This window comes from Argopecten irradians, chromosome 2, assembly GCF_041381155.1.
Source record: "Argopecten irradians isolate NY chromosome 2, Ai_NY, whole genome shotgun sequence".
Lineage (NCBI taxonomy): Eukaryota > Metazoa > Mollusca > Bivalvia > Pectinida > Pectinidae > Argopecten > Argopecten irradians.
The window spans coordinates 17,311,383-17,333,337 of NC_091135.1; the positions used below are offsets into that span (position 1 = coordinate 17,311,383).

A 21,955-nucleotide genomic window follows, 5' to 3' on the forward strand; every position below is an offset into this window, starting at 1 on the left:
ATTAAAATCAAAGATGGCGGCCAGTCAGCCACCTTGTTGACCGATCGGTCCCAAAATGCAATATGCACAACTAGGGCCCTAGATGAACCTACATTTGATATTTGAGACAGATCCCTTCAGTACTTTCTCAGAAATAGCAGTAACAAACTTTAACTATCAAAATCCAAGATGGTTGCCAGCAGCCATCTTGTTGACCAATCAGTTCCAAAATGCAATATGCACAACTAGACCCTAAGGGAACCTACATATGTTAAGAAAGATCCCTTCAGCACTTATGAGAAATAGGGGTAACAAGAAGAACACAGACGAAAGGTGATTTGAATAGCCCACCCTCTGCTGCACCATACCATAAGCTTGGTGGCCCTTTGGGAAGGTGAGCTTAAATATGTCCCGATTTTCAGTGCAAATTACTATATGTAGTTGACATGAGTTTTTGGAAACGGTGAATACTAGGGTCATAATCAGGAATCCCTGATGGTTGAAGTGGCCTCCAATTATAAATGGGTAAAGGATGCTATTTTTCTAGTTTATATGTCATAGGAGACAATTCTAGTTTTTATAGCCTTCAGATGCACAGTATCTAAAACAGTACAAGAAAATAAAAAGTATAGACATATTTATTTCTGTATCAGAATGATAAAACCATTTCATACAACCATACAATTACTACAATCATTCATCACACACTTGACTTTGGTCACATTGTAGTAAAATATCACAAAGTTTGGTTTAAAGCATGACACTATGTCGTACCATTTCATAATACAATTAACGAAATATACTGATAGCATTGCACCAAGTTGCCAATTTGTACTTGATCATCTTACATCAAGCCATTATTGCAATTCAAGTATTTTGTTCACTCTCTGCCAATCACATAACCATGAAAAGTTTCAACTTTTAACAGTTCTTTCCATTATTGTATTGGGTAAAATGACAAAATGTCAGAAGGACTTTGGGTGACATGTTAGACATTCAGTCCAGTATAAAAAACAAGTACAGTATACATGTGTTGTCGTGTCATGTTTATGTTAGAACAACAAATGAATGTCATAAATATATTTTTACAACCTACATGTATTTATATTTGTATATTTCTTATTTGCTGCATTATATTCCAAAAGCAGTTATCACAGTGTAAATTCATGTACAAGTGCATGTGTACATGATGTGATGATAAATAGTGTCCTGAAGACCAATAACTTCTAATAATCATATGACTAGTTGTGAATAGAAAAGAAGTTGGTCTTAAAAGTGATTTTCAAACACGAAAGGCAAATTTTGCCACCACAATATTGTTCAATAAGTGATTTAGAATGTATCTACTAATAGGCATTTATGTTATTTAATATGAAAGGTTCTGTTCCTGAGTTTGATTGTCAGTGATGGATTTCTGTATTCATCAAAGGGACTCCAACCTACTCTTGAGTCTTCCTATATAGGTAGCACATGGCATGATATTTTTAAAATGACTGAATAAGAACCTTGGGATATGAATTAGTGTCAAGTCCCTGTGATCTCCACGACACTTATCCAAATAAATTACCGCAGAATATATATGATCATGTACGGCATGGAATGTTGTCAGTACTAAAGTCTCTGATCCAATTACAAAGAATTTCCTCTGCAGTGCTGTTAATGCTAATTGTATGAAGTTAAATTTCTTCTCCACTATAGTACCGGTTAGAAAAGCTCTGAATAATTTAACCTGGATATGAATATTAAATGTAATAAATGTATGATACAAAACACAGTCATAGTACATGTAATAAAATTAATAATTTATACTAAATGAAATAAACATATTGACATGCATTTAATTTTGGCAAAATATTCATTTCAAATTAGCACTAATATTAGTTAGAACTTCTTTGAAACACTAAATTATTGTTTAAAGATCCAATCTAAAGGTACATTTCAGTCTCCAGGGGAGACAAAGAATTCCTTTGAGCTTAACTCGATTTGCCCTCTTCTACTTCTAGAATATAATTTCCATTCACTCGATTCGTAGCTCTTCTACTTCTGGAAGCTCTTCCTTCTATATGCTGAAAGATCTTCTGAGAAGACTTCTCTTCTTGGAAGAGCACAAATCGAGGTGAGCTCTGGCCCCGATTTCTCGCAACAAAGTGCAGACTTAAGTCAAAACTTAAGATTTTCTCCTTATGTAATTTATATGAAAATTTATGACTTAAGTCAGTTTTTGACTTAAGTTTGTTTCGAGAAATCTGGGCCTGGACTCAAAGCCAGCTAACAAAATCCTTTTTTAAATTAGGTATTGACATTAATAATGACTTAACCTGATTGTTCTACCCTGTGTGTCCATTATATGGTAGGCCTTTCACTCCAGAATGGCCTCTTTACTTTTCAATGGGACATTTGGCACTTGGTTACACTCTGGCCCTTCAGAAGGGGGCCTCTACTGGTCCCATTTCTACATATACAGACTTGATCTGAGAGTAATAGTCCAATGTGTCTGGTCCATTTTCACGACCAATACCAGATTTCTTGTATCCCCCGAAAGGCACACCTACTGGATAGACATTGTAGGTGTTTACATAGAGGGAGCCTGCCTCCAAACTGCTCACTACTCTGTGAGCTCGCTGTAGGTTACTGTAAAACAGACATATAAAGAAGTATGATTTTGCTATACAATGTATAATGAATATGCCAATTCTATAATCCAAAACTTCCTTCTCTGTAAATGTACATGGTGTAATAATAATTCAGAATTTTTTTGCGCCAGTCATTTTGTGCTAAAATATTATTCCATCACTGTACTGGTCTGATCAATACCAATTTCATGGGACCATAGTGTGACTATGTCTTAGTAGAGTAGATTTATAAAATCTTACTTTGTGAAGACACCTCCAGCCAGTCCAAACTCGGTGTCGTTAGCCCGGGTGATGACCTCTTCCTCACTTGAGAAGCTAAGTACAGACATAACACTACCAAATACTTCCTCCCTGACCACTCGCATGTTGTCTTGGCAACCGGTCAGTATACAGGGCTGAATATAGTAGCCACCAGCCAGATTGGGACTAGGAGTGACACGTTTACCCCCATACAGGATGTTAGCTCCCTATAACAATACAAGATTAGGATTATTTATAGATACTAATAAGACATTGTGATATATCACAAAATAACATGTGAAATAAATAGGTATTACTTCTATGTGTAATTTTGTTTGTTTTGTTGTAACATTTGTACCAGTATTTGAATACAGGTCAGGTCTATCCTTCTGTAATTCAATCTAATCTGAAGGTGTTCAATATTTCTAGATGGATTCTTTTGTCTGTGGAATCATAAAGAAGTTGTTTCAGCCAATCAGATCTAGAGGTAATACAAATGGTGATGTCTTTGTTAATGTTATGAGATAATAACATAAATTTTAACCCAATGAAAATGCTAGCTACAAGACTTACCTCTGCCTTGGCTATGTCAATGTACTGTAGAGTCTTATTTGCCTGTTCTGGGCTGATTGTTGCACCTACTGTTGTATCTTCATCATTTGGATCTCCTATTTTCATGGCTTTCGTCCGCTCCACCAACTTTTCCAGGAAAGCATTCATTATACCCTCTTGCACAAAGACCCTTGTTCCATTTGAACACACCTTCAGCAAAATCATCAGGATTAGGTGATAAGGCAATCAAGATTTACAAAACATATCCCTCAGGTTGGTCAGGACAGATAGATACCCAGCATATCGTTATTTCATACAAGAAATAGAGTTATCGTTTGTAACATAAGTAACTGTGTATCAGTTGTATGGCTGGTTGCTTTATATCCTATCAATAGTCAGGATCATTTAAGGATAGTGGAAACTTTTGTCCATCTTATGAGGCATGTTCTCAAGAACACCAAAACACAACCCGCCTTGTCATGTTATACTGACAACAGGCAGATCAGTTGCCCTACTACATTTCTACTAAATGCTAAATAGGAGAAGAACTTGTTACTTTTATATATTTGGTTTGTCTTGGTCAGGGGACAGAACCTTAAGACTATCTCACAGCCCAAAGTGAGGCAATATGAAGTGAGAAATTAGGAGAAGTCAGTAAGGACTTCCTGTCCTTGTTGACTAAGCTCAACCTCATCAAAACCAGATGTGACATTGACTTACCTGCCCTTGGTTGAGGAAGTTTGCCAGCATGGCTCCAGTTACTGCACTATCCAAATCACTGTCATCAAAGATGATACAAGGAGATTTTCCTCCTAGCTCCAATGTTACATGATGGATTTGCTGAAAAATATAGCATCAATGAATGCAGATTTATAACCTTCTTTTATCATTCAATTGCTATCCAAACTGATTAAATGGAATATTAAATGCAGTGGCTGAACGAGAAAGGTAAGTAAAATTTTACTACAAGCCAGTCACCTCTGGGTCATCAAATCCTAGCGCAACATTAGAATCATTTCCAAAAGTATAATTTAGAGGTCAAAACCATCCAAAGAAAAGAACTTTAATAGATATTGCCAAGTTTTCTCGTCGCAGCCATCAAATCTCCCTAAAAAAATGATTTGAGAGGGATACTGATGCTGGTATAGATGTTATGGCAACAGTTTTAATTTCTATTCACAGCTCTTTATATCTGATAAGCAATCAAACAAACAGAAGAAATAGCCTACTTCATATTGATTAACAATAAGTTCCACTGCAGTCAAGCCATAAGGGACAAAGAAGGTCCATTTATTGATTGAACTGAATATAAGGGACACAGAAGCCCGGGTTGATTACAACACTTCCAATATATGTTAAGTTAAATAGACAATGATGTAGAAACTGATGACCCATTTCACATTAAAGTGGTTCCTACCTTGGCACATGCCTCCATGATTTTACTGCCAGTCTCTACACTACCAGTGAAGGACATTTTCGATACACCTGTGTGGTTGCTTAGCAATGCTCCTGTTTCTCCTTCACCCTAAAAATTACAAATACTGTGAAATATCATCCATCGTCTGACTTTTAGAGGTAATCTCAGGATCAATATTTCAAGTTTTTCCATGATGACCTAATGGTTAGAGTGTCTCAACATTCTAGCAAGTCATCCATCTGTAGGTTTCAAATGAATCTTTATGTTGGACAGCTGATAGATATCATAGGTAAAAGCTCAAAGGTTTTGCATTAGATACTGATACCAGCAAAAGCTTATTAAGATGTGGATAGCTAACCTGAATAACATTAAAGCAGCCATGAGGAAGTCCAGCCTCAGTGTAGATTTCCGCCAACATGACAGTGGTGAGGGGTGTGAAAGGTGATGGTTTGAATACCATGGTGTTCCCTGCTGCTAGGGCAGGAGACGACTTCCAAGCAGCCATCTGAAAGGGATAATTCCAGGCCCCAATCCCCCCTACCACACCCAGGGGCTCCCTGATGGTGTAGGCAAAGCTCCCATTGGCTACTTGTTGGTACTCTCCTGTAATGGAGGAGGTTTCAGTCAACCAATGTCACGCAATGTGAGATGCTACGTAATGCTGGATCTAGTTTAATTTTCACTTTATCAATCTAATCCCAATTCCTCAACATGCTGTAACAAATTATATCACAAGCCTGCAATGGTTTTTAAGGGCTCAGAGTGAAATGTCAAGAAATAAAGTGTACAGATACAATAAATCATTTAGAACAGAATGGCATGTGCCATATATCTGGTAACCATACCATGAACACTGTGATGTGTATTACCTGCTATTTTCCCAGCGAGTCCTCCGTAGTAGTCAATAGTATCGGTACAGCCTTCAATGTCGTATCTGGCCTCCCAGATTGGTTTACCTGTGTCTAGTACCTCTGTCCTTGCCATCTCTTCTGCCCTCTCCTGAACAATAAATTGACAAAAATCAATTTAGACAATCAAATCACAATTTCATCTCATCTTCAGAAGCTTTGATCACACTTCATAGTGCTTCCTTTGCACTGTATGTGATTGTAACCATTGAGGATTATTTTCAATTGAAATCCTAGACTACTAGTCACTATGAAAAATGCAGGTCAGGTTTACTCAGTATCAATTGTCATTAAAACCATCAGGATATTTCATCAATAACAGGCAAAGATAAGTAGATAAAACAGCAGGGGTTTTGCACTGACCATTACTGATCTTCAAAACAATATAAATCTTTCTCTGAGAAACTTACCCTGATAATATTGGCGGCTTTCTTTAGTATGGCTCCCCGTTCAAACCCAGAAATTTTTGACCAAGTTTTAAAGGCATCCTGAGCTGCTAATACAGCCTCGTCCACATCCTTACTACCAGTATTGGCAATAGGTCTGAGGACCTCACCTGGAGGAAACACAACATAGCATTTACAAGCTCACAAGGTTATTAGACTGGAAACCTGTTATGGTACATAGACGCTAGTGACTAAAATATGACACTCATTGTTTTGTTTTTTTTATATTTTGGTCAGGAGATATAGCAGTGTAAACTGCAGAAAGAGTTAGGGTTTTACATACCAGGCTGGGTATCATTATATTAAACCAGAGTGATACCAGTGTTCTCCCTTAACCATATTTTCCAGCTGCTCCTAAGGACCGGTTGACCATAAAAGTTACCAGTCCTGACTAAAAGTTACTGGTCCTTACAAAGTTACAAATAATCCTTGTAGTTTATATACTAGCAAATTCATAGTTTTACTAACAAAAATATCCACAAATCTGTTTTAGTATCGTGCGCTCCCAACAAAGTAGAACGAATATACCTACCCGGCCTACTATACCTTTCGGTTGGGTACGAATTGGTCCCTATGTGTCGTAGTGGAGCACTGCCTCCGAAAATCAGTCGGGCATAGTTTTCTATATTTTTGTGTAGGTTTCCAATTATTTTATGCGTATACATGCATTTACATATTATTTTTGTCCAAAACAAACATAACTACCATTCTTAATATCTACCGTACCGCTCACAAGACGTCAAATTCACAATTTATGGACTTGCCGTATAAATTCCCTTCAGAAAGACCTTCATATGTATTATGTAAAAAAATTATACCACGATGAGAATTTGATATTTTATGTGGTTCAGTTTTATTGCCTAGTAGGTAAGCGATATCAAACAAGTACGATAAAAATGCAAACAAACATTTTATAATGGTCTGCATAATAATTACTTTGCTCCATTAGCAGTAATAGGCACCAATTGTAGCTCTAAAGACGACACCATTTTCTGTCAAAAAGTCTTTTGAGCTACAATAATGCAGCTACCAACAAAGTTGACTGAAAACCAGAATATTACGAAAGCTTGGTTTGTACAGTTTGCTCTTCAACCTTTCTACTATACTACTGCCATTTTTGTTTGTATATCTTTAGTACGCTATTAAAATAGATGCCGGTCAAAGGACCAGTTGCATGGCAAAAATTGTCTGCCCTACTATAAAGTTGCCGGTCATGGGCAGACGGACAGGCGTTAATTTCGAACGCTGAGTGATACATTCATTTTCAGATGTGAAATTAAAGTCTGTCAAGATGTCTAGTAAGATATCTGTAGATGGATATGGGAGATTGAAGGTGTATGATATCTATAATTGGAGATGCAAAAATAAAGTGTCTTTTTAAATTCATTCAAACAAAGGTGTCAAGTGAGATATATGTTGATGAAGATGTGAGATAGAAGGTATCTATAGATGCAGGGGTTACAATATCAGGCAGTACTTTGTGCCGGTTAAGTCTGGTTGTGGTACCTCCTGATTTGGGCTAAATTACATAAGATAGCATAAAGATGGTACAGAAAAGTACCCCCTGAAATTGCAATTTGTACCGCCTCTCCTGAAAGATAATGAAACTCCTATTGATGGAATATTGAAGAGTGTACATGTTCCAAAATAGCATGGGGACACAAGATCAAATGTGTGAAATGCGATACCTGTTTGGGTGATCAGGTGGTGTAGTGGTTATTTAAGCGACTCACCTTTCACCTAACTCGTTAGGGTTATATCTCTGCACAACATGAAAAGGTCAGGGGTCACCTGCCTGATCATGTAGGTTTTTTTCAGGCACTCAGTTTCCTTCCACTCTAAGACCTCTAGCGTGCTTTCACACAGACCATTGAAAGAGATTTTATAAGTTGTATAACTTCTTTCGAAATTGAATGTAAATAAAGTTTATTTTATATACCTGTTGCTGGAGATACAAGATTGAAGCTATTCGTTGAGTCTGTTGGATCTGCCCTTTGACCTCCAATGTAGTTGAGCGGCTTTGTAACCTGTGGATGTGAGCCTGTCACTACAGACATGTACCTCCGTGGGGCAAACTGTACGGCCCTCCTCAATGACAGCATCTTTCTTGCTGGTTGTTACTTTTTTCTAATGAATTAAAACAGAAAGTGACAAATGTTATTCAATAATTTGATACCTTATCCTGTTTAATTAATACAATTTGTTTTATTTTATATAGAAATACAAAATCCAATTAACAGCTAAGGAACAATTTAAGATGATATTCCGAGGTGCAGAGAAGCTAAAGTGTCTCAAAGAAAAACCATTAACCTATGTTTTGTATTTAATTACTACAGGTGTCTGCTTCTGGTTTCGGAAAAAATATAATAGCCTACTCCTACTATGTTCATATAGTAAGGGTAGGTTATAATATTATTAGCCAATTACATATATCCCTATACTATAATGTCTATGTTTTACCAAAATCAAAAGCAGACACCTATAGTCATTACCTATGTAATATGTTTTAATTATAAATAGTGATAAGGTCGCTTTCTAGCTTTACGCTAGGGGGGATTTCCCTTCAGCTAAGTCGGTAGAGCAGCGGACCAGTAAGTCTATGGTCATGGGTTTGAGCCTGGCTGGCAGCACACTACTCTCACCCTGTTACATTTGGTACCGTAGACCACTCCAAGTGGAAGTATTGGGGACTTCCTTTGAGAGAGAACCTGCAGGGTTGGTTTATGTTTTTGAAGTCAACCTTATTTGAAAGGGGAGTAGTGTAGTAGGTTTTCATTGTAAATAGTGATTCGGTAATTTCCCTTTAGCTCAGTCGGTAGAGCGGCGACACACTACTCGCTCTGTTGCACCTATATGGTCAGTAGCTAGCAACTACCCTAGACTATGTGTGTTTTAAATACTAAACCAAAAGATGTGAGGTTCATGGTAGATTGACATTATGTTGATTAGGAAATCTTAGCTAGGCTGCTACTCAGCAATGCTACTGTAATGCAAGGATTTATAAGTCTCAAAACGTTATACCGTCCTTGTGTAATGTTACCCCTATTTTATTATATTAATTTTTATTATCTGTCAAACAGCATCTGGAAGAACTGTCAAAGAAAGAATAAATATATTTGCTTTTAAATAAATCAGATCATAGCAAAGAATTGTTTGAGTTTAATGACATGCGTTGATGGATATTTTTTTCCAATTATTATTGATGTTGCCGTTGAAGTACGGACTGTCCGGATCCGTAACCTTGTCTTATTTTAATCTCTCCCTAGTCCTGTACCGACTTAGAAACACGTGAAATGGTAATAAGCATTGCATAATTCATGTGTCAGATATAAATATCGACGTCGTTAAATGACTGTAACACTGGACTTTTGTAAGATGCAAGGTTTATGCTGAATTTTCTATACTCACCCGTCTAAAGTGTCAGCTACTGTACCGGGACGTCGAGACGATTTGACCTTTAATTTAACCCGGAAGTTGATTTTACACACTTCCTGCACGTGTGGAATGAGAAAGCGGTTATTATGCCTGTGCAGTGACGTCTATTTGTTTATCAGGTTTGGTGACCATGCTTGCTCATTTAAACTTAAACTTAAATAACAGATGAAGTAGATGCTTAAATTGTTTTGTAGGATCAGGTGACTAGCTAATACTTTGCAGTATGACCTACAAAATGTGCCACTTTCACTTCCGGTTTCTTGTTTCATTTTGTCCAACTTGAGGTCCAAGTTGAGGGGACTTTCAAACTTTTCATAAATTCAATCAGTTGCATTTAGGTTTTGCAATTTGTAATATGATTATGATTGTTAAATACGATCGATTATACTCTGTCACGTAGCAGACAGGACATGCATTTACACTATTAACAATAGATGAAGTACCTACATTACAGTAATAACAAACAATAACATACAGTATCAAATACATAAAAAAAATTAGTTGCAACAACACAAGGTGTTTTTTTAGTACATAAAAATATAAGCATTTCTACTATGTTTTAAGAAGAATGATGCAAAAGTGAAGTAATTAGAGCTATTTGAATAGTCAGAGATTGGTGGCTGGTCAATGAATTTAATATCATGTACATGTATGTGATGGTACAATGTACAAGGACAACACATGGTAACATAAAAAAGATGTAAAACCTTAACTTGTCATTTCACTCACAGTTGTTGCTAATAAGTGTGGTCCCTTCTTTGTCTTAATTGGTAGAGCCAGCCCATTGAGTCTTGGGTTGATATTTAGGAAAAATCTTGAGAAAAAGCAGAGGAAAGCTTGTAGTCACAGTTTTAAGTACAATATAATGTGCTTCTTGTCTTTGTCGGTATAAGGCCATCAATTTCATGTTAGAGATCCGATTTCGATTTCTACCATTATAATAATTTAACAACACAGCATAATTATCCCATCATGATGTAAGAAACTGTTATGTTTGTCTATGTTAAATGCCATGACCATATTATAAAAAGCTTGTTGTGTTTTGTAGATTTGAGAAAGAGTTGTACCATAGCTTGATGTAAGATTCCGTCAGTTGTATAACATGTGGCCTTGGGAATGGAAAGACACATTAAAACGACGCAAAGATGGCTATGGACCTGTAAACACAGAGGATGACAACTCTAAATCAAGACAACACAAACTAGATTCCAGTACATTTCTGGAGAAACACCAGAAAAAAGGGATTGTTGTAATCCTAGTCGTTGTGGCTATTATTGTATTTGTTGGCTGGCCTCGGGGAGGCTTTAAGGGCAAGATACCTGATGTGTCTCATATAAAACAGAGGTACAAAAGTCATGGAAGTCTTACCTTCAAAAATGGAGAGTTTTATCTTGACACATCTCCCATAAAAATTGTCAGTGGTACAATGCACTATTTTCGAGTTGTACCAAGTTATTGGGAGGAACGTATGAAAAAAATGAAATCTTGTGGATTAAATACATTGCAAACGTAAGTATATATGTGTACATATAGAAAATGTGTGTCTATGTATATTTTTTTTCTTCTAAACTTCTGGAGAAAAAAAAAGTGGAAATTAAGTGGTTAACTTCAAATATCATAAATCTATTAATTGTACTTTGGAAACTTTTAGAATTTCACAGTGATAAAATGGTTGATTTATTTAATCAGTCATTGAATCTGCTACTATATTCGTATTTAGTAAAATTTCAATTTGCCAATTTACAAACATTCCTTGTTTATATTTAGAAATTATCACATACCTGCACATGTACCAACTATCTTAAACTTAGTCTAAGACTTTGATAGTGTTATTTTCAAACCATTACAAACATTCTTAATTACAGGTCCATCCCATGGAATCTCCATGAGAAAGATCCAGGAGTATATGACTTTGGTCAGAACTTAGATTTGGGGTATGTATAACAGAAATGTAATAGTCTGGTATCTACTAAGGGTATTGTTTTGTTTGTTGTCTGTGTTACTTTTGTTAGCAGTCATGGATACTTATAGCAGAAAGTTATGTTTACTTCAAAAATTCACATTAATGTTCGGTCCGGCAAAATCTTGTTCGGTCCGGCTTACTCACAGTCCTTGCCGGTCCGAATGTCCGGCCTTTTTTTTCCAACTTTCGCGATGTCTGTGTTAGAGGGAGAGAGAGACTCAGAGAATACCTACCAACAGTTCTTTTTAAAGGGTCTGTGGGAAGCACATTAATGATCTGATTTGGTGTCTGATTTGGTGTCAGTTGAGGAGTTTAATGTTGAAGTTGTCGTGTTTTAAAACACAAGTTTCTTTTGTTGGTGGGATATTTCCTTGTGATGTAATCTATATAAAATAATGACAGCATAAGCAAAGATTTTAATTCCTTTTTTAAAATTGAAAATTCTTTGAAAAATTTACCTCCTTTCATATCTGTTTAATGAAACAGTGCTATTAGTTTTTTTAGAAAACAAACTAAATGTGTGATCTATGGTGAAGAAATATTGAAAGCTGCCCACCAAAGTCCTCTGACTGACCTATAGAACATTTTAATGGAGGATCCTGATCTATGAAAGAACAGATTTCAGTCTCTACATTGTGCTATATTTATTACAGGGAGTACCTTGAGACTGCCAAGAGGGTTGGATTACATGTTATTGTCAATATCGGTCCATATGTAGGCTGTGACCTTGAACTTGGAGGACTACCCAGGTACGTGTGTTTTGTTGATGATTTGGGATCAATGGCATGTGTTCTCTGGGTATTGGAAATCATAGTTGAACTTCCATCCATAAGAAATATGCAGTGCTTCAAAAGACATTAACTGCAAAATAAATCCTGATAAACATATATCATCAATAGCTCTAAACATACTTTAACTGCTGTCTACACAAAATATCCAGTTTTAATAGACCTTAGTGTGAAGATTCACCCTTGTTGCCCCATGGTTTACTGGCAACCAAACCCTAAGTTATTGCTAAGATTTTCTCAGCAGAATTCTAATACTAGATTATCTCCACTTAGTTTGAAACTAGAATCAGACTTATATCGCAGAAACAAAATAATCAAGCCAAATTTTAGTGTTGCTTTTAATATTATAGAGACTGGTGGCCAGTCTAGCCCCTGGTCAAGAAGTTTAGCTGATGAAGGAAACCATTGCTATTGTACCCACAAAAACCCACATTGTTCAAATAGGCAATCAGATGTCATCGCTGTCATCAAATTCCTTATCTTCAAGAATTTATGAGAGTTTTATTATGGCAGTCCCCCCTATCTCCACCACCACCACCACACTATTCATGTACATGTGTTTTGTTATTGTAGTTGGTTATTACGAGATCCTGACATGGAGTTGAGGACAAATAACGAAGGCTACATGGCTGCTGTGAAACAATATCTAGTGTACCTGATCTCGCTTATAAAACAAAAACAGGTAGGGTACACAGAACCTCCTTTTTTATGTACTGTTTCACATAGCTGAATCATAATGCATTGCTCCAGATGGTTCATTCCACCCTGGCCAACCTTTTACTCTACCCACTTCTCACCAAAAATCTCAAAAGTTGGCTAGACTGGAAGACACCCTCCAGTTTATTTTTCTTGTTATTAAATAACTTTGCCCCCTAGTTGTTAGTACCTGGTAGTCAATATATATGTTATACTCAAACTCATATCCTTTAAATCAAGGGCTTGCTCACTTGATAACTAATGTACGAAGTTCAATAGAAATCTAATGAACAAAGGTTAAAAAAAGCAACAGTACAGGTGTTAAACAAAAGATCTTATGAATAGGGTTATTATTGAAAAGTCACAAACAATAACTCTATCTATATAATTTGTTGAATCAAATAATCATATATTTATCCTTACCAACTTGAAAAAGACTTTGTAATGTCAATATATATTACCTTCAATGTTTATTTCAGCATTCCAATGGTGGTCCAATCATTGCTGTACAGATTGAGAATCAGTATGGATCATTCAGTAACAACATCAAACACCTCCAGACTCTTAAAAAGGTAGCCAGGACTATTTCCATTTGTTTCGCTGATGGACTGTGAAATCTTGACTTTAACATTCAAAGTTGCAATGGCAAATACAGAAAACTTTTCACAGTAGTTGTTCTTGATAAGAACAGTAGGAGTGGTTCTTAGTTTATTTTAATGATATACACCAAATGTGAAAAGGTTGAAATACAGAAGTAATTTGAAATGACAGTTTTGAAAAAAAAATAAAAAGTTTTGTTACCCCCAATCCTCCGCCCATTCCTTTACTCAATCATCCTAGATATAGCTTAACAGTCACAATGGCACCTTTACAATGTGATTGCTCACTCAGTTTTCTTGTATACTTTTTATTTTTATCACTTGAGCTCCACATAAACTTGTTTGAATTGATACTTAGATGATGAAATCTAAGATGCAGTAATCTAAAATCCAGTATCACAGGAATCATTGGAAATTTGTGTTAAACCTCTCCTCAACTTCCATAAGTGTAATATAACTCATGTTGTCCAATTTCACTTTAAAGTGATTTCATATAAATGTGTTTGTATACCATAGTAGTGATTGAGATGTTTATGTGTAATTCCAGTTGATGGTACAGCTTGGTGTACGTGAGATGATGCTGACCTCTGATGGCTGGACAGAGGATAATAAACTTGGCATGGCTGTAGCACCATTCCATGATTGTACGTAAAGACCTCAGTGTATCATCTGCATCTACAAAAACATAGACTTTCAGATTCATAAAAATACCTGAAATTATTATAGTAATATCAAATCAACTTTTACATATCTCACAGGGTTGTCTGGTGAATTCTAGGGAACTATTTAATCTATCTTGCACGGAGTTAGGGAATACACCTGATACACACGATGATGCAGTACACAATAATCTAACATTATCATTGTGGAGAATCATTTCATGATGTTTCAACTTTGACCTATGTTTTCTAAGGTATTGTGGATGGAGCAATGAAAAGCATTAACAGACACTTTTTAGTTTTTTTTTAAAAAGTGTGCGAGAAAAAACTTCAAGCTTGCCATAATAGGAATGATTTTTGTGGACAGAATTATCTCAATCCTTATGGAAGAAGAATGTTTGTCAAAACTGACGATTGTGACATCCTAAAGATGTGATGATATCTTACCTGTTTGTGCTTATCTGTTGTCAGCCGCCCTGCCCACTGCCAGCTTCAGTAACTACGAACAAGGGAAGGCAATATTAGATCACATCAGTAATCTAAGTCCAGACTTCCCATTGTTTGTGTCACATTTCTGGTCAGGAGGAAACAACTACTGGGGAGAAAGCTACAATCCAGGTTCTACACTAAAAGGTATATATAAACCTTTAATCCAGTCTCAAAACTATATGGTATGTAGAGCATCAACCCAGATTTGATGCAAAAATATTCTCTAAAACTGCAAACTCAAGTTCGATTTTCAAACATACTGGGTATGTTGAACTTTAGCCCAAATCCTAAAGGTACTACGCTAAAAATATCTTTCTCATTTTGGTATACTTGTACAATATGCAATACAGCAAACATTTTCCTGACTGGTTTAAACATTTGTATTCTATCCTTAAATTGTATGTACAGTTGAATCACAGATGCAAGAGTAGGACCTCATTAAAGAGGTGTATCAGGTATTAAGTTATAAAGGTGTATCTACTTCATCATGATTATGGAGTGATATTGTATGTAGTCTGATTGTATATTGAATCCTTTCAGATTTTACATCAAACCTTGAGGAGTTACTGATATCTGGGGCTTCTATCAACTTCTACATGTTCCATGGAGGCACAAATATTGATTCTATAGCTGGGGCTAGTGATCATCATGGCTACAAACCAGGAGTCACTAGTTACGGTTAGTAAACAATAGTTAACTTAGTACACGTATACATTTAGTAATGTGGTAGATAAGCTTGTATTTCCTATATATATTTGTCTGTAATATCTAATGACATCCCCTCCAGCAAAATAAATTGATTATTGATGAATTTTAATCTTTTTCAGATTATGATGCCCCTTTAACAGAGTGGGGAGACACTACACCAAAGTTCAAGGCCATCACAGAACTGTTACTGAAGTATGACTATGTCCGACCCGAGGATTTAGTGTTACCGGGTAAACTTATACATGTACTTATCATACCTTAATGGATAGCGGGACAAAATCTAGGTCACTGTTTCATTTTTAATCACTTTGGGGAAAAATTCTCATTTAATTCATTATAAGATGAATACATTACACTTTTGTCTTGGAAATATATGATTAAAGTTCCAAGGGGAGTTTGTTTTTGTCTACATAACTATTTTTCCGTTTTTCCAGAAATTTCCCACAGAGCTCGGACAACAGCTTATGGTAGAGTATGACAAGTATAGTAATAGTAGCCAATACTTCTGACCACTTTCACACTCAAACATCCATCCACCTACCTTGTAGATTTTTAGCTTATCATACCTTAGTGTGGAGGACCAGTGAGCTTTGATATGTGGTGAATCTGCCATAAAATTAATGCTTATTAGAAAATACAAAATAAATTCAAATGTTTATTTAGTCAGAAACTTCCTTGAGGGAAGTGGAAGAAACTTCCTTGAGGGAAGTGGAACAGATTTTGTATATGACTTATATATCTAGACAAGTCTTCAAGAGTGAGGTCTGAAAGAGGATATAGAAGACAGTTCTCACAAGTTCTACTAGTGGTGAAAGGAGAGCAGATTTTACATATTACCAGTAGAAAGGTTGCATTGATAAAAAAATGTAGATTTATTCCATAAGATACTGAGCTGGCCTCCAGTCATAAATATATAAATAACCTAATCTCCTCAGACAGTACAGAGTACATGTATTTTACCTTACAGGAAGTGTTGACATGCAGGCCTTCCTCAGGTTTGAGGACATGTTGTCCAGAGTGAAGGTATGTCATATCCATGTAGATGTTTGTACATAGCGTTACAGCTATATCAGTTATCTGTAAATCCTAGAAATTGCCTTTCACTGTTTGGTTATAATAGCTGATTGATCAAAGTTCTAATGTCCAAACATATTACCACAAGCTCTCCACCTCAGGGTTGCAAGTTGAATCCCATATGAGGGAGTTGCAAGGTACTGTCAACTGGTTGGTGGCTTTTCTCCACCAACAAACCAGGTGCATCCTAAAATATTACCCTGGCTGTTTATAGGATGTAGTGGTATATGTACTGACATTCCCTGTGTTTTTAGGATGTTTAACTAATAAAACCAAAACCAATCAGTGGTATATGTACTGACATTCCCTGTGTTTTTAGGATGTTAAACTAATAAAACCAAAACCAATCAGTGGTATATGTACTGACATTCCCCGTGTTTTTAGGATGTTAAACTAATAAAACCAAAACCAATCAGTGGTATATGTACTGACATTCCCTGTGTTTTTAGGATGTTAAACTAATAAAACCAAAACCAATCAGTGGTATATGTACTGACATTCCCCGTGTTTTTAGGATGTTAAACTAATAAAACCAAAACCAATCAGTGGTATATGTACTGAAAATCCCTGTGCTGACCATTGATACAGACCACAATAATTCCGTGTTATATTTTACCCTACTGCACAAAATCATTACCTGGTAACCATACGTTTCCTGTTTTTGTTTCAGGAAGTAAGGAGATCACGGCTGACAAAGACCATGGAGGAGCTGAATGTTAGAGGTCAAAGATCAGGTTATATAATGTACAGGACGACTATACCTACCACAACTACAGTACGAATGTCTGACACACCTCGAGATAGATTACAGGTAAACTCAAACCACTATCATAAGTATTGAAATCAAAGATCTCTTTCGTTTAGGCTTTAAATGTTTGAAGTCATCTTTTTACACTGTATTATTTAAAGCCTTTGGGTTATAATGCCATTACTAAATATAAGGGATCTACTGTTAGAAGGAATCTACTTAAACTGTGGTCAAACGTGGACCCCAACTTACTGTATAATTAGCTGGTGTTGTACTTTGTTATTAGAGTGTTAGTGTTACAGGCTATATCATTGTTATTGTTTACACAGCTACTGGTGAATGGTAGAGAGATGGATACTGTGTTAGACTGGTCGACCAACACTCTCACTGCAGACATATCCTCAGAGTGCATTTTCATTAACAATACCCTGGACCTCTTAGTGGAGAATACTGGACGAAGTAGTGAGGTCAAACCAGGGTCAGACTGGCTGGATAAGCAGAGGAAAGGTAAGAGAATAATAGAATAAACTAAAAATTATACTGGACGAAGTAGTGAGGTCAAACCAGGGTCAGACTGGCTGGATAAGCAGAGGAAAGGTGAGAGAAAAATAGAATAAACTAAAAATTATGCTGGACGAAGTAGTGAGGTGAAACCAGGGTCAGACTGGCTGGACAAGCAGAGGAAAGGTGAGAGAAAAATAGAATAAACTAAAAATTATACTGGACGAAGTAGTGAGGTCAAACCAGGGTCAGACTGGCTGGATAAGCAGAGGAAAGGTGAGAGAAAAATAGAATAAACTAAAAATTATACTGGACGAAGTAGTGAGGTGAAACTAGGGTCAGACTGGCTGGATAAAAATTATACTGGACGAAGTAGTGAGGTCAAACCAGGGTCAGACTGGCAGGATAAGCAGAGGAAAGGTGGGAGAACTATAGAATAAGCTAAAAATTATACTGGACGAAGTAGTGAGGTCAAACCAGGGTCAGAATGGTCAGAAACGCACAACACAAAGGTAAAAGGCATGTAGTAATGTCACAACACAAAGGTAAAAGGCATGTAGTAATGTCACAACACCTTGACCACTCAGCCACTACAGTCTCATACAATACAAGATATTAATACTGTGAGTCTTACACTTAGATATAAGGTTATTAATCTAACGTGTGATCCGCACTTTTGGTCAGCAGCTTTGTGGTAGCCACTTTAGAATCTTACCTCTTGATTTGAGATTCCCATTTTTGACCGCCATGATTCGTGAAATAATAATATATTGTTGTGTTTTGACCTCTGCACTTTTACCTATGTAAGGTCTCCATGGAGATGTGCTATTTGACCGCAAACCTGTAACTCACTGGGAAATCTACAGTCTGGACTTCTCCTCAAACTACATCAACAGGTAACATAAATAGATCGATCAACATGTAACATAAATACATCAACAGGTAACATGAATACATCAACATGTAACATAAATACATCAACAAGTAACATGAATACATCAACATGTAACATAAATACATCAACAGGTACATGAATACATCAACATTTAACATAAATACATCAACAGGTAACATAAATACATCAACAGGTACATAAATACATCAACAGGTAATATGAATACATCAACAGGTAACATAAATACATCAACAGGTAATATGAATACATCAACAGGTAACATAAATACATCAACAGGTAACATAAATACATCAACAGGTAACATGAATACATCAACATGTAACATGAATACATTAACATATAACATAAATACATCAACATGTAACATAGATATACAATTTGTATTAACAATTATATCATATCTACAAATATTATAATCTTCTCATACAGATAAAATACATCTACATGCCTAGTAAACAACTTTCTTTCATACCGACCGGTGTGATACTGGTTTATCCCGTGCAATACACTCATGTTGTCTGAGACTAAGCATGCAATACAAACCTTGTGACATCCACCTTGTCAACTAAAATGTGACACAAGAACATTATTTAGTGCTATCCAATATTAGATTTCCAAAATGTTGTTAAGTACATGAACATCCTTTTAAATTTTTAAATTCCATTAGACTAAATTACAGACACTTGTACACAGCTGACTACAAGTTAAAATGACTGACTTATTTATTTGACTGTCCTACATTTACAGGATAAAAGTATTTGAGCGTTGGAAACCATTTTTCTCTCCTCCTGTGGTGCCAGGAATGTATCGAGCAGAGCTGAACATTGACCAGTCCCCAACCGATACATTCCTTTTTCTCCATGTAAGTTCAATAGGCTTTTCTTTGCCAAAGGCTTTGGTTATAAATAATGTTGGTCAACTGTCTCACCATAACGACACATGAGCATGAGGAGTAATGGATGGATCGATGTCACAGAAAATAACTATGGAAATTATTATTGTGTTGTTATTTAAGAGGGAAATTTTATGATGATCAATGTATTGTACGATTTAGTTTGATTAGAGACAAACCTTGGTGATATCCAATGTGATGTTTATAGGGTTGGGAGAAAGGGATGGCCTTTGTGAATGGAAACAATATTGGACGTTACTGGAGTATAGGACCACAGAAGTCGCTTTATGTACCAGCAGCTTACCTGAAACGAGGGGTGAACTCGGTGAGTGCTCATCATTTATTTACTTTATAAAACTAACCAGATATAAATTCCAGTTGTGTATTGAACAATTATAGCAATAATTGCATACTTATTGTGAACAAGTTTCAGAAGTTATCATCATATTCACTATAAGATGATTCATACATAAAGCTTGGTTTTAATTCAATTGTATTGGCTTTTAAATTTTTATTTCAGATTTTGATATTTGAACAACACAAAGCTGGAACATCAGTATTTTTCTCTGACAAACCTTCGAGGGGGAAAACACTGGCCACTGAAAAGTACTAAACAGGGCTCTCTGAGTGTTAATGCATTCCAGAATTTTCTTACTTTGATATCACCTGAAGGAAACAGCACTGATAAGCATCCCATCCTAGGACATATTTTCACTTAAAAACTTTTCACATCTTCGTGGAATTTTTTTCAGAATATTCTGAGACTTGGTGTATACCAGTTAATTATCTACATAAACATTCCAGAACTTTGTGACACCACCCATTGTAAAATCTCATTGTTGGAAACCTTTATCAGGAATACGAATACCTGATATATTCTGTTCCACTAGTTTGACATTATAATCAGCTGTGAAAAAAACATTCCAGGAATTATCAGTAGTTGGGAATCATCCTTGAGAATAATGCGCCATGACATTGACATATGGACTACCAGATAAATGTAGGTTAGTTGTGTTGAAAATCTTCACCAGGGATATGTGGCGATTTTGATAGTATAATGTATCATTCTATGACCTTGACATTGTCATAAAGCACATTTTAACATCATACTGGAAATCTTCATCAGGAATATTCTATGATTTTGACATATATTGACAATCATCTTCTATTAAAACATTCCGGGAATTTGTGATATTGCTATAAGGAGTTTTAAAGTTAGATATCTTTATGGCGAGTACAATTCCATATATTCCAATGTAGTTCTACATTCCATTAGTTTTTAGACCGAAGGTCAGGATGACCTATTGTCATCGTGTTTCTTCCGTCGTCGTGCGCCGTCCGCCGTGCGTAAGACTATTTATACAAAAGCCTACTCCTCCTTAACCCTTGAGCGGATTACATTCATATTTGGTGTAAAACATCATTGGGGAAGGACAATCATATTTTATATAAATGAATCTGGTCCAACCCCTAGGGGCTGAGGGGTGGGGCCCCAAAAGGGCAAATTTTCTTAATTTAAGCTTTTAAAATCCTACTCCTCTTTCATCCTTGGATGAATTTCATCCATATTTTGGTGTGAAACAATCATTGGGGAAGAACAATTATATTTTATATAAATGAGCCTGGTCTGACCCCTAGGGGCTGAGGGATGGGGCCCAAAAAAATAAGCAAATTTTCTTAATTTTAGCTTCAAAATCCTACTCATCCTTCATCCTTGAATGGATTTTATCTATATTTGGTGTAAAATATCATTGGGGAAGGACAATCATATTTTATATAAATGAAACCTGGTCCGACCCCTAGGGGCTGAGGGGTGGGGCCCCAAAAGGGGAAATTTTCTTAATTTTAGCTTTAAAATCCTACTCCTCCTTCATCCTTGTGTGAATTTCATCCATATTTGGTGTGTGAAACATCATTGGGGAAGGACAATCGTATTTTATATAAATGAGTCTGGTCCAACCCCTAGGGGCTGAGGGATGGGGCCCCAAAAGGGCAAATTTTTTAAATTTTAGCTGGCCCACTTCCTGTTTTCAGATTTCGGTCTCCGATCTCAATGAAAATGGTCTATAGGGGGTTTTTAAATTGATGCCGAACAACATGCAAACATTTTCATAAAAGATTTTGGTATTCCAAGATGGCCGCTGGCCCACTTCCTGTTTTCAGGTTTCAGTCTCCGATCTCAAGGAAAATTGGTCTATAGGGGTTTTTAATTGATTCAGAAGGGGGAACTTAGGTGAGGACAAATCATATATTTTATAAAGGACCGAGCTAAGACCCATGGGGATAGTACGGCAGATGTCCAAAATGGAAGC

At 36.2% G+C, this 21,955-nt stretch overlaps 2 protein-coding genes across 3 annotated transcripts; one reads left to right on the forward strand and one right to left on the reverse strand.

Moving 5' to 3' along the window:
* Positions 1–599: 599 nt before the first annotated feature.
* Positions 600–9,652, reverse strand: LOC138314650 (4-trimethylaminobutyraldehyde dehydrogenase-like). The gene is made up of 10 exons (XM_069255102.1): positions 9,584–9,652; positions 8,115–8,302; positions 6,140–6,285; positions 5,691–5,820; positions 5,180–5,424; positions 4,822–4,929; positions 4,125–4,244; positions 3,426–3,614; positions 2,853–3,079; positions 600–2,610 (listed from the first exon to the last, which is right to left on the reverse strand). Exons 2-10 carry the CDS (start codon positions 8,275–8,277, stop codon positions 2,403–2,405), a joined length of 1,536 nt encoding a protein of 511 aa, XP_069111203.1. The 5' UTR covers positions 8,278–8,302; positions 9,584–9,652; the 3' UTR covers positions 600–2,402.
* LOC138314649 (beta-galactosidase-1-like protein 2) lies at positions 9,627–21,111 on the forward strand. Of its 2 annotated transcripts, none has more exons than XM_069255100.1 (18): positions 9,627–9,729; positions 10,659–11,119; positions 11,476–11,544; positions 12,227–12,322; positions 12,935–13,043; positions 13,537–13,629; positions 14,204–14,300; positions 14,787–14,948; positions 15,345–15,482; positions 15,632–15,742; positions 15,947–15,979; positions 16,480–16,535; positions 17,257–17,397; positions 17,664–17,841; positions 18,644–18,731; positions 19,499–19,613; positions 19,852–19,968; positions 20,164–21,110. In XM_069255100.1, the coding sequence occupies exons 2-18, from the start codon at positions 10,713–10,715 to the stop codon at positions 20,254–20,256; spliced, it is 2,103 nt and encodes a 700-aa protein (XP_069111201.1). In that variant the 5' UTR covers positions 9,627–9,729; positions 10,659–10,712; the 3' UTR covers positions 20,257–21,110. The 2 variants fall into 2 exon arrangements, with proteins under 2 accessions (XP_069111201.1, XP_069111202.1); XM_069255101.1 differs by having other exon boundaries at positions 9,687–9,810; positions 20,164–21,111.
* The last annotated feature ends 844 nt before the right edge of the window (positions 21,112–21,955 follow it).